The sequence below is a fragment of the Tachypleus tridentatus genome, chromosome 8 (genome assembly GCF_004210375.1).
Source record: "Tachypleus tridentatus isolate NWPU-2018 chromosome 8, ASM421037v1, whole genome shotgun sequence".
Taxonomy (NCBI): Eukaryota; Metazoa; Arthropoda; class Merostomata; order Xiphosura; family Limulidae; genus Tachypleus; species Tachypleus tridentatus.
In genome coordinates, this window is record NC_134832.1 from 12,805,368 (window position 1) to 12,819,216 (window position 13,849).

Genomic DNA, 13,849 nt, shown 5'->3' on the forward strand with positions numbered 1-13,849 from the left:
AGTCTTTGGAGAGAGGTCTGTACATAGGCAAATTAAGCCAATGCAAAACCAAATTAATATTCCCACAGAGAAGGGCAGCCTGCTGCAGCAGACAACAAATCTGGATGTAACATATACAAAGGTAAAGTGTAGGAGAGGTAAATACTTGCAAGATCATGAAAAATTAAATGTATGAGATAGAACCACCCAAAAATCTGAGACCAAGGAAACAGAAGACCTCCGATTCAAAAGGCAAGAGAGGAAATCCACACGACAAAGAACAACACATTGATCAGAGGTAAACCTTGGACCCAGAAACCAATGATGGAAAAATTCGATTTGCACTTGGAAACTTCCACTTACAATACAGACTAATTTTTGGGAGAAGCCAGATCACCTCACCAATCACCAGAGGAAAAGCAAGTGTGAAGATGGAGGACAGGAAGATCTGGAAGAAAACCGATGAATTATGGTAGTGAAGAAAGGACAGATACAGAGGAAAAGGTAATGGAGGAGGAAGTTGAAGCTAAAGAACCCACAGAAATCATAGCTGAGATGACCAGGAAAGAGCTATCAAAAGAATAGAACACAGTGTCTCAAATATGAAATGAATGAAAAACACTTGAAAAGGAAGGAAAATGTGAGGATTGTGTAAGCTGAAAACTTTGATAGCCAAAGCAAGAAGACAAGGAATTGGAGACCAAAACCAAAGCAATTTGTGGTTAAGGGATGTAGCTAAAGCCTTAATGTGAGGAGTATCTCCCCTGAAGTCAAAGCCACTGGAAAACAAAGAGATCAAGAGACAATTCTGATGGATAAATGTTCTCTGAACAGGAATCCAATCCATAACAAGAACAAAAACACCTGAAATATGGCACACAATGATAAGAACATTGAGCATGTGGACCACAAAAAAGAAAATCCAACATGTGATACAGAGGGATGGAGAAGCCACCCTGGTGAATGAGAAAAAGATGAAAAATGGGTGCAACAGCTTGTAGAGATGGAGAATCAAATATTGCCATAGACAGACACAGGTTGGGGATAGATTCCCAAGTATTGTGGAACGAAAATGGTACTAGAGGTAAAGTGGGGAAATAAATTGCAGGACAAGTCTATCTGATGAAACCTGATGAAACTATAGAATTGTAGTGAAAAATCACTAAAGGTTAACAATATGAGATTGTCAAGCTCCCACTGGACTGAAACCCTCTGATTAGACTCCAGTACTGAATAAAATGACGTGATGAGAAATTCCTGAAGGGGTGACAAGGACCAGGATGGGAAATAAATATGGATGTGTCATGGCTCCAACTGTGAGAAATGTGCAACCAAAGAGGAAAGTGTCAAATGCTGAAGCACAGATTGCACACAAGATTCCAAAGTCACAGATACTTGCCCAAAACATATCACCAAAGAAAGTACACAGAAATATCAAAATGAAAGAGGTGGCAAACATACTAAAGACTAAAGAATTGCAGTCCAAAAATTCCAACTACAGTGAAACTATACATGTAAGATGAAAGCTGAAGATAACAAACAAGCCAACATAGAGGTAATAAGAAATCTTAGAAAAAACATGGAACTGGATAAAACATAACACACCTGTGAAATCATGTCAAAAAATGCTGTATTATGCCTAGCCGATCCTGCAGAAAGAGTAGAAAAAAAAATACAGTGGTGTTAATAGGCTATAAAATCTTCACTGGCCGGAGCAGGTTCAGCTTGTTCAGGAGAATTAGTCAGGCAAAATCAATCATTCTCACAAGGTATAATAATTGGGAAATCTATGGTAAAAATACTTATACAAAAGTGTCTGATGTAAAATATGTGAGTATAAAAGTTTACATTTAAAAGATTTCTTTAATATAAAGAAAAAAATAACAATAATCAAGAAATCACACTTTAGAAGTTAAACTATTTAAATCATGATTCATGTGAAGAGTACTAAAAGAAAAACATCTGAGCATGAGTACTGCCAAATAAGTAGTAGTAGTTTAGTAGAATTGAACAAAGGGAATCACATACATCATGAAAGTATTTCACTCTCTTATAGGTGGAGAGAAGATGACTGATGATTTGCATGAGAGGTGCACTGGAACCACTTAATTCCAATGGAAGGGAGATAGAAAGCTTGTGGCATATGTAAATTTGTTGGCATATATAGGGCAGCAATGAATAAGAGTAGTTATTCACGTAACAGAAGTAATGTGCCATATTGGAATTTTTAACTAGGTTAAATGTCTTTTCAAAACCCGTCTTACTAAACTTTCAAAACATTTTCCCATCACTAAGATAACATTAATTGGCCTATAATTACTGGGACAGTTTTTATCACCTCTCTTGAAAATAGGAGTTGCATTAATCCTCTCTCTATGGGTCATGGGTAAAAAAACCATGTCACATGTTTAGCAACTCATAATTAAAATTTTATCAAAATACTACTTATGAATATATGGCAATAAGTTTGGTATCAAGTTGTGTATTATAATTCAACTTTTAGTATGATCCATTAGTTAATTTCTTAATTTAAAAGTAAATATTCAAAACGAAAACCTAAATATCAATTTTTGTGTGTCATTTGGTACACTGAATGCAGCATTGGTTCAAATTAGATATCTGCAATATCTAAATACAAAGTTTGTGGTTTCTTAAGAATGGAAAACTCAGATTACAGATACTGACAACTTAGAATCTGAAACAAGCACCTTCTATCTTTTCTCTTTGCTGTGATATCACTAAATGTACTAAATCAAACATTAGCAGACCCATCCACCTCTTCCCATTTTTGAAAATGCTTATGTACACCTATTTCTGCTTACTCTTTGTGAATAATCAATTTAAAGCTCAGAAATATCTTTGCAAAATATTTATGTGGCAAATTAATTCTTTTCATGATGGATTTCAAATGATAAAAGTAATTATATTGGAATTCTATGGTATTGATATAGTAATTTATGATTCTGGGTTATTTCAAACTGTATATATAAAACCCAAAAAAATTATTTTTTCCATCCTGCACATGCAAAATTTGACAAGGCTTAGCAACCTACATCAAGCAGTAAATGATTTCAGAGTTTGTAACTAGAAGATGTAATTGTTTTCTATGAATCTTTATTTATTGCTCTATGTTTTAAGAAAAATAACAAAAATTGAAGAGCATATTTTATATAGTACTAGTGTATATACATAGATAATGCATTAAACTGAAATGTGATAATATAAATATTAACCTGTGCAATTGTGTATATGAATGTATAACTTTTATACAGAACCTACTGCAAAATGGTTAACCAACTTCCAATCCTCTGGTATCTGCCCAATATTAAAAAAAAAACAGTAGGAAGTTGCTCATGTATCCAATCCTTTACCCCCTTCAAAATCCTTGGATAAATATTATCTGGCCCAGAAACTTTATGATTCTGTAAATTTCCCAATTTGTTACTAAGAAACTCAAAATTAACATTATCATCTTACAACTATTTATCATTAAGAATATTCTTTAAATCTTCATCAGTAAAAAATAAGTAAAAAAGTAAAATTTAACAGCTCAATCTTCCGAATATAATCATCAGATATGAGCTTTCCCATATCACACCTCTAAGGCCCTACCCCCATTCTAACATTTTGCTTATGCTTGCTATATTTTGAGAAATCCTTCCTATTAATTTTTACATTTCAAGTCAACCTTTCTTCATAATCATTTTTTGGTTTAATATTTTCTGTTTCATGAACTCTCTTGATCTTTTATAATCTTCCGAGTCTCTTATCATAGTTGTCAATTTGAACTCTAAGATTTATAATGATTTTTTAAAAATTTTATCCCTTATGTTCTTTTTTAATTAGAATTACTTTTTTCTATAAAGAATGTACCAATCTTGAATATATAAAAAAATGTTCCATATTTGATTAGTATATTCAATTAATTCTGTTGTACAATTTTTAACAGGTAATTCTCACTGCATTTATTAAAAAATTATTATTTTTTTCTATTTGTAGCTAAAATTTCTCTTATTCCTCATCTTCATTGCAGCAAAACAATTAACTCAATTAGGCAATCACACCAAGCTATTTCCCAATCTCTACAATATCAACTATTCCTGTATGAAAAGTTAACAATGAATTTAAAATAGCCTTGTTTCTACTAAGTTCTTTGAACAATAGGTCAAGAAAAGTACCCTAAATGGTTTGATTGTAAAATATTATAGTCTATATACCTGTAATTAAAATTTCCCATAATTATGACTTCGTTAACCTATTAATTCTTTATCTCACTGTAGAGTTTCTCATAAATTTCTTCAATTTTATCTAGTGGTCTGTAACAAATTCCAACAAAGAGCTTTTAAAATCACCTAAAATAAACCCAAAAATTAGCTTTGATGTAACTCATATTTTACAAATACCTCTCCCTCTTTTTTGAGTATTTCTTTCCCTATTAAATATTCTACAACTCCATTCATACTTCCAGCTGCATATGAATATAAGACCATTTTCTGATATACCTTTTTTATAACTACCATAATAATAGTGAACATATCACTTTGGAGTAAACAACAAGAAAAAGATATATTGAGCAAATCCAGAGAACACAAACATCAATCTGAAACACCTTTTCTGCCTTACAGATGATATAAAATGCTATTTGATTACCAAACCTGCAGCACTTAAAATGTTTTCAGAATTCATACGTAAATCACTAAATTGCAAAGTAATCAATGTTGAAGTTTCACATCTTTTGGAAAGCTACAGAGAAAGTTAAGAAAATTCTCCAACATACTATAAATGTTGTTAATGTTAAGTATGTAACCCTTAAAGTAACTAAAATTACTTAATAGTAGGACATTTATTAAAAATTCTAAAATGATTCAAATATTTATTTTCATATAATTCCTGGGATAAATAATTTTTTGCCACTCCTCAACTTTGTTTACAACAAAGATTAAAATTCAGTGTAAACTGCATGCATTCCAACAGACCCCCATGAAAATTAGGGCCTTTAGTAGGGAAAAGAAGATTTAATTTAAGGTTAGGTTTTGAAATAACATAGAAACATTAGTCACTATACTAGATGAAAAATAAATGACAGAGCATGTGCTACTGCTGGCACAAAGTGTACTGTTCTGTAGGATAGTTTTTGCTTATTAGAAATAAACTTCACCATAGTCAGTTCTTTGTGATTATCTCTCTGTGCATGTTTCAACAGTTGCTGTTTCCTACTATTATCTCAAGCTACTGTCTTTTGACAATGGCTGAAACCAACATGAAAGTCCATGACCACTACTGTCTGCACATGTTGAATACTAATACTCTGTTTATGTTTTTCCATGAATTTTAGCTTTCTACATTACTTTAAAAATATAAATCTTATTAAAAAGGCTGTCTCATGCACCACTGGTACAGATACATAAACCACACAGCAATACAACACCAACATTATGTAAGTTAGATTAGCATGAAAATAATAACATCTATTAAAACTATTATGGTCTAATTATTTCAGGACATACAAACACAAAAATCAAGCACCATCAAACTGAAGTTTATGCAAGCTGTAACAATGACAAGAAGAGCAGTTTAACGAAAGCCGGAGCATGTACCTTAGCTTCAAAGTTCAAAATGTACTGAGCTGATAGAGATACAATTTTAAGTTTTTACATCATCTCTTAGTTTTACAAGAGTACCTTACATGAAACTTTCAATGTCACCTTAAAAAATCTAGAAGAAAATAATACTCTAAATAGATCCAATCTATTCTTCATCTCTTATGAATGAATTCTCTGACTATGACACATTCAGATATCTCATATGCGACAATGAATTTTACAACTTGAATAGTGATCTACCAACAATTATTGTCCCTAGTAATGTGCAAGCTCTTGGAGAAAGTGATAAAAAGGTTTCACAAAAAGTAGTACCAAACCTCATCTGGTTAAGATATGTGGATGATACTTCTTTCTTGTAGCCACTAGGAAACAAGATAATTTGAATCCCTCTAAATCATTTGAACAATCAGAAAGCTTACATTCAGTTTATAATGAAAATTGAAACCAATGGTAAAATTCCACCTCTAAGTTATTACAAAGACTGGAACAGAACCAATCCACAATGTAATGTAAATAACCAAATTATACTAAGAAATATTTGAAATATAATTCATACAATGCAAAATCTATGAAGAACAGAACTTGGAAGTATTGACATACTACAGAAAAATGGACTTGTGATTCAAATCCATCATAAAAATAAGACCAAAAGCTTTCTATCAAAAAAGTTTTAAAATGGTGTAAACCTAATTTGTGCCTTTTTTGTATTTTCCTATGTTTTATGGATGGTAAACTAAGTAATTTAAATTTTTATAGAATGTTAATCAGCAAATGTCATATGCTTTAGTGATCACAGATCAAGATACGACAGTTTATTCCTACACCTTCTCTTATAAAACTTTATAACTAAATACAACCTATATTCAAGAATATTTAATAAATATTCACATTAATCTAGTAAGCGATCACACCTGTGCTTTTAGGGTCAAAAATAACAAACTCTGGACGAAGTTTGCTGGTTCTTTTTCCTTTCAGTAGTGGCACTAAACCTCCCAGATATTCAAGAAACAAAGTATAAGTGGCACTACCAGTCAAAATATCATCATCATGTCTCACCATTGTACAATGGAGACGAATATTGTTAGGTGGAGGCTGTGAAACAAAGTCTCGCAGTCGGTGAGGATCAGGTAGATAACACTATTCATGAAAAAATAACCTAAGCTTATTCAATGGGTTTAAAAAATGGAGAGTAGTTTCCTGATTTTATGCATTGAAGAAATATATGTATTTGTTCCCTATATTCTTGAAAGTTTGAAAAAAACCCACTTTATATTTAAATAGAAATATGTTTAAAACATAGCTGGTTTTTACAATTTAGCATCAACCTCAAATAACTTAAATAAACGTTAAAAGAGATGTAGTTTTGTTTTAGATCACTCTTTTATTTTTGTTATGTGATAACTTCCAACATCTAGTTTAATTTCAGTTTCATAAACTTTGAAGGTTTATGAAAAAATACACACGATATACACAAATAAATGCAATAGATATGATTACCTAAATTTACCTTATTTCAAGTGAATATATTATATAGAAAGTCATTCGTATTTCTTTTGTTATGTATGTTAAAAAACTGCAATCAAGAATGCATATTGAAAAATTACACAATATTTAAAATAATTTTAAAACTTTCAATAACTTAAAAACTACTTTAAGTTTTAATTATTTTTACCTTTATTGTTTGACTAAACAAGTGTGACACAAGCACTTTCAGACGTCGAGGTAGTGGAAGTTTCTGCATCTGGCTCTCCTCCATCAAAGAAGTCTGGACAGTAAGGCAGGAGAGAAGTTGGAGAGAGGCTATTCTTTGAGTTACCCAACCTATATGTATCATGTGTCCAGTGGCAATGAAAAGTCTTTTGTCATTATGACCCCAGGTTACTGCTGAGACAGGACTCTATGATTAAAATAAACAAAAACTTAATTGAAATATTTTTTATTTCATAAATAACTACTAAACACAACTTATAAAAAACATTATTTTTATTTTTGAATGAAACAAAAAATGAGATGAAAATAGAAATAAAAAAATAGACATAGAAAGAAATAACCATAAATTCTAAAAAATAAGTGCTGTCATCTGTAGGATATTCATTAAAGTTTGAAGATTATCATTTGAAAAAAACATTTACTGAATTCTTAAACAACACAATAATAATTACAAAGCTTGAATTACTCACACAAACATTTGTTAAATATATCAAAATCAAACACGTTTATTGAACAATTAATAAATAATCAGATGGATATTACAAAATACTTTAACGGCACATAATTAGACCTGAGCAATATAAACTTATTACATAACATATATACATATGCAATATTAAATAGATTTAGCAAATATTCATGGGAATGGCAAAAACAAAATCAATATATGAAACGAAAACTTGAAATGTTAACATTTTCTGTAACTGAAAATATAGTTCTAATAGATACTTATGTCTGCACATAACAGCTATCTTTTGCACATCTGACTTTGAGATTTTGTGCACGCTACTGCCTTCCAGTTATCTTCTAAGACACATTTAAATGTTAACTGCACTAGTGTGTGATATAATAATCATGTAACAATAGCCCTTCACCAATAGTAAGGTGACATTCTTCAGGAGCTGTGAATGCCCATAGACATTTCCTCTTAAAATTAACTTCATTTTTAGAAAAGACAAGAATAATATGTAGTGACAGTGTAAAGGAAGGTTGGGAAGAATGCAGAAATGAAGTGTTTATCAAAAATACATTTTAAGGTAAGGAAAGTGCTAACTCCTGAAATACTATCTTTATCTCTCTTCACAAAAAATGTGAAGTCCCATGCTGATATGGTGAAGGGGCCAGTACAACTGTGTAAATCTAAGAGTTCCCTTTAGAGAAAGCAACTGGATAGTGACACATTATAGTGAGGGAGCACTAGCAAAACAGCACTCTTGTAAGACTGCATCTATCATGAAATGTCTGTCTCAAAAACCAGGGAGGTACGAATTCACACTAGGGAGTCACAAAAGAGATGTCTGAACTTGATAATACCTAATTTCCATAAAGGTCTGTTGTTACAGAAAGTTCAATAGGTTACAGTGTAACCTGATTTGAAAAGCTAGCTCGCACAAGAAAGGGAAGTGTATAGAAACTTCCTTGGTGCTAGTTTTTTCCAAGGTATATTCTGGAAGGAATAATGAAATATATATGATTTAGTGTTCTTGTAGAAAACTCCATCTTGACAGTGGGCACTTTAGAAACCATGGTGGATGAGTTGAATGATTTTCATTACTTTTGACTTGATGCAGGTTTAGGGAATTAAGTGTACCCTATAAGACATCTAACATTGGGTTGGTTCTGAGAAATGAACCATAGAAGAGAAGAATTTAGTAAGGAGGTAACAGATGCACTTACTCATCAAACAATGAATAGACTGGAAAATGGTCACTGGAGATAAATGATATCTTGAGAAGAAACTGTGTGTGAAGATGTCGGGCATAGTCCAAATTACAACCTGGAGGATGTTTTCCAAAGGTTAAAGAGAGAAAGATACAAGCTGTACAATCCAAAGAATCCAACTAGTAACCATACATGAGGATACCTTCATGAAAGAAGAGGGGAGGAGTCCCATGACTAAAGAGCATAAAACCCCAAAATGGAGCTGTGCATGCGAAGTAGCACTTGAACTGGACACAGAAGATGATCAGAATCAGTATGATGCATATTAGGGGCTAAAATTAACAGTAAAAAATGAGAAGAAATTATCATGAGCAACTGAAATCATAGGAAGAAAGAAACAAGTAGCAAACAAGATCAAGGACAATCTGTAAAAACAAGACTGAAATGCATCCAATGCATAAAGATCATATCTGTGATGACCACAAGCAAGGAGTAAGAAACAGGCTTTGAAACAGAGATGATATGATTAGCAACAGCCCTAAGTTCAAACAGGGACTGTTTGAGTGTGTGTAGAACAATATTAAGATTCTAGCCAGGCAAAGGAAATGGATGAGGGAAATGAAAAATGAAGAAGAAAATACAGAATCAGAGAAAAATGTCAAAAATGTTATTGGTCAAACAATAAGGGAAAAAAGGCAGAAAGGTGGACAATTTAATAATATTTTGGTGGGAGTAAGTGGTGGACAGACCAACAGCAAAAAACAAGACAATGTTATTGACAGACAGAGAGAGTAGAAATGTGACACAAACAGAATAAAAGTTGGTAACTTGAGAATGTTAACCAATGTGAAAACATGTGATGACACTTTCAGGTGAATGGTAGATGTATAAGTTTTAAGCTAGGAGTACACATACAGAAAGAGATGAGACAGTCCTGGTTGAGAGTATTCACAGCAAGAGCAGCTGGGTGAAGTGCAGAGGACTACAAGAGTAGTTTAGATATGAGAGTGCCAGTGGTGAAGGTACTAACCAGAAAAGATTCAGTGAAAGATCTGAGAGTAGAGTGACTGCTCTGTAGGAAGATTCCTGTTTGGTTGAGAGAAAAAGATGATCCACCATCAGGTTCAAAGTCCCCAAAAAATAACAGGTGGTCAGACATACTAGATGTGACTGGACCCCAAATAAAAAGTCTAATATTCAGAAGTAAAGATTCCTTGTGTGAGTCCTAGCCAGATACGGGAAACACCTGTAGAATTTTCAGAATAGATCACAACCAAGTGTTTTAAAAGGTAGAGTAGGAAATAGAAAATGCCCAATGGACAGAAAGAGTTCCAGAGAAGATTGTTGTAAAAAGCACTTTGTATGAAACCATGTCTCTGAAGACATGGTGTCATTTATACGAGTAGTAACCCACAGAAGATGCATCAGCAAAGAGATGTAGATCTGGACATTGGGATAACAGTGTAATGCAGACCATAGTGTTGGCATGACCCAGTCACCTAGGAATATCCTAAAAGGTGACAGAACTGACTATTTTGGAAGATATTTGAAAATCCATAACATGAACTCTACCTAAAGGAACAAGCTGTTCAAGAAATGCAAGAATGACAGAACCTCTTGGGCAGGAAAGGTAGGAAAGGCAAATGTTAAAGTGATTAAGTGCCTTATGTCTTGAAGGTGAAGGCTGATCCCAACTGAGTTGAGAATTGAAAAAACACCAAGATGGACTAAGTACTGGATCAGAGTGATGAAAGATTTTGAAGGTTTGACTACCCAGTTGGATAAGCAGCTTTTTCAAGGAGCTGTGGCAAAGAAGTATTTCTCTTAAAAAGAGGCAACGTGAAGTCAATCATAAATGTGATAATGGAAACAAAGTCCAGGACTGTGGATGTGGTGAACAAACCCTCATATGACTATGTAAAAGACACAAGGAAGAGAAACAATGGCAAAAGAAAACACTGGAAAGTGGTACACCTGATCCTGATGAATGAATTAAAAATAAAAACCCACCAGGATCTCAGAGCAATTTGAATGTGTAAATAAAGTACGTAAGATGATGACCTTAGTCATCTGTAGTTGAGGGAAAAAGGTAAAATGGATATGAAGAAACTCCTCCATTGTAAAATGAGGAACCATTAAACATTGGTTGAGAGTTGGTTGGTTGATTTAGTGTTTTATGGCTCAAAGCAGCTAGGCTATCTGCACCAAACATCCAGTAAAAAGGTAAAAGTGAATTCAGCAAAATTCATAAAAGGATATTAAGGTAAAACAAAACAAAGTTAAAAAAACACACATAAATAGCATAAAATCAATGTTTACATCTAGTCTACAACGTTAAAAGAAAAACTACAGTAATTCAAGTTGTAAAGGACTTTCTGTAGCATAATTGTAATTATCATAATTCGCCAGAAAGACTAACAGATAAGTACAAAAACCACCGTCAGTCACGTGAAGTTGGCCTGTCCAGTCCTGGTTCCGAGTTATTTGATGTTATGGCCATTGTCAAAAAGTAACAAAAATTTCTGAAAGATTTGCAAGAAAATTTTAATAATAAGTTGCCAGAATGACTAACGGGTAGTTCAAACAGCAGTGTTAGTCACTTGAAGTTGGCCTTTCCAGTCCTGGTTTCGAGTTATTTTACATTACAGCCATTTTCTAATTTCAAATCAAACTAGATGGACTTTGGTTCTTAAAAGGGAATCACATTAAAAAAGGGGTCTAATGTATAAATTAAAAATACTTAATTGGCATTAAAAAGATTAATGGCCTATAAAAATGACTCACTGATTGATTTAGTGTTTTATGGCACAAAGCAACTAGGCTATCTGCACCAAACGTCCAGTAAAAAGGTAAAAGTAAATTAAATGTAGTAAAATACGTAAAAAGATATGAAGGTAAAACAAAACATCATTGAAAAACAGAAAAAGCATAAAATCAATGTTGACACCTAGTCTACAATGTTAAGAGAGAAAGCAGAGTAAGAGAAGTTGTAAAGGTCTTTCTCTACCAAAATGGTAATGATCATAACCCGCCAGGAAGACTAACAGGTAAGTACAAGAACCACCGTCAGGTACATGAAGTTGGTCTTTCCAGTCCTGGTTCCGGGTTATGTGTCATTATGGCCAGTACTAAAAGGTAAAGTAATAAAAGTGTTAAATGACATGCAGCAAAAGTGTAATAACAACTCGCCAGGACGACTAACAGGTAGTTCATACGGATAGTTCAAACAGCAGCGTTAGTCACCTGAAGTTGGCCTTTCCAGTCCTGGTATCGAGTTATTTAATGTTCTGGCCATTTTACAATGTAAAATTGAACTGGAAAGATTAAGACTCTGAAAAGGGAACCACAATTAAAAAGGTGTAATGAATAAATATCAAACACTTAAATGAGGTTAAAAATATTAATGGCCATTAAAAAACTAAAAACTTTATCAAGGTGGACAGTGTCACCATCACCAATAACACTCTCCAATGTTACAGACAAACCCTGGGACAGAACGTTAAAAATAGTGCCGTCATTGAGAGTTGTAACGATGGCAGGAAAGTAAAATGTGGCTCATTGTGAACTGAGTGTTACATAGACTACACATTGGTGCATCACTTCCAGATAAAAGAAAATGATGAGTTAAAAAACTGTGACCAATGGGTGGTCTAGTTAGAACAATTTCTTCTTTCATATCCTTGATGAAGCAAGATGGCCGAAGTCCAATATAGGGTTTTATTTTGAAAAGTTGTTTTCACATTGCTCACTCCAAATCGACTGCCAACTGGCATGGAGCCGACCTTTAAATACAGGACCATAGTCCGTGTATGGAACAAGCACAGCAGTGATAGTCCCAGAGCAGATAGAATTAGCTGTGGTGTCAGCGAGCTTGTTCCCACAAATACTAACATGGCCCAGTATCCAGTAAAACTGGATAGAAGTAGATGTTAAAGAGAAATGGGCCAGTCAGTTTTGAATGTCAGTGAGAACAGGGTGTGAACTGACATGAAGCAATTTTAGGGCCAGTAGTGAACCAAATGTGTCAGTATAGGGACAAATGTCTTCCAGGGACATTCAACAAGGTGGTTAATGACAGAGATATGATGAACCTGGTGAGATGTGACCAAAAGATTCTTCTCCTATAAAGATAATCCCTCAGAAGCCATATGAATCAATTTATAAAGCCACCTTGCAAAAGTAGTGGGAAATAAGTCACAGTAAATAAAAGGATCTCATGAATGAACAATCCATTCCTAGAGCTTTGAAATTAGAGTACAAGTCTGACAGGACAAAACAAATGATAAGGATCAGAGTGGTCATAAAGGTGGCTTTTGTTTTTTCTAAAAGGAGAAACTGATAGTGTTGTTCTGCTGAATGATGGGATAGAACCAGAAAAAAAAAGTCATCCATATAATGATGTGTGCACAGGCCTACGGAATGCAGATGATAATAAAAAGCTAGAACAACTATGCAGAAGACACAAGGTGCTGATGCAAAAAAAATAAAGAACCCAGAACTGTAACACCTGATCTTTGTGCACAAACCTGAAAAATCTTCAGAAAGATTCTGCTCTGAGAATATGGAGATAAATGTTAGTAACATCAAACTTGGTGTAACAGATTTACTGTTATACATTTATTTTAATACCTATGCTAGTTTCATTAAAGTTTTCTTTTTTGAATGTGATGTATATTGTTGGCTTTGTATTATGTAAGTCATCCCTGTTCTCTAAATCTGTAGAAGTTTCTTGAGCATAAGAATCAACAATGTACTAGGTGTGCATGTAATATTAATGACTGACAGTACTGTTGCCAAATGAACTTTCAAGAACGTCCTAAAAAAGTATATAAATCAAGGTACCAAGAGGTAGAATAATATTATTAATAGTTATCTGCAGTCAGAGTGCTCAAAAG

The 13,849-nt window shown here is 33.3% G+C and overlaps 1 protein-coding gene across 3 annotated transcripts in view; it reads right to left on the reverse strand.

Annotated features, from left to right (window-relative positions):
• The window catches only part of LOC143258545 (tubby-related protein 4-like), an 86,738-nt gene that overhangs the window by 28,647 nt on the left and 44,242 nt on the right, over positions 1-13,849 (reverse strand). For all 3 annotated transcript variants that reach the window (XM_076517678.1, XM_076517677.1, XM_076517676.1), the window contains 2 exons: positions 7,255-7,479; positions 6,494-6,719 (listed from right to left, as the gene is read on the reverse strand). In XM_076517678.1, the coding sequence (XP_076373793.1) occupies positions 6,494-6,719; positions 7,255-7,479 (451 nt within the window). The remainder of the gene's footprint in view (positions 1-6,493; positions 6,720-7,254; positions 7,480-13,849) is intronic.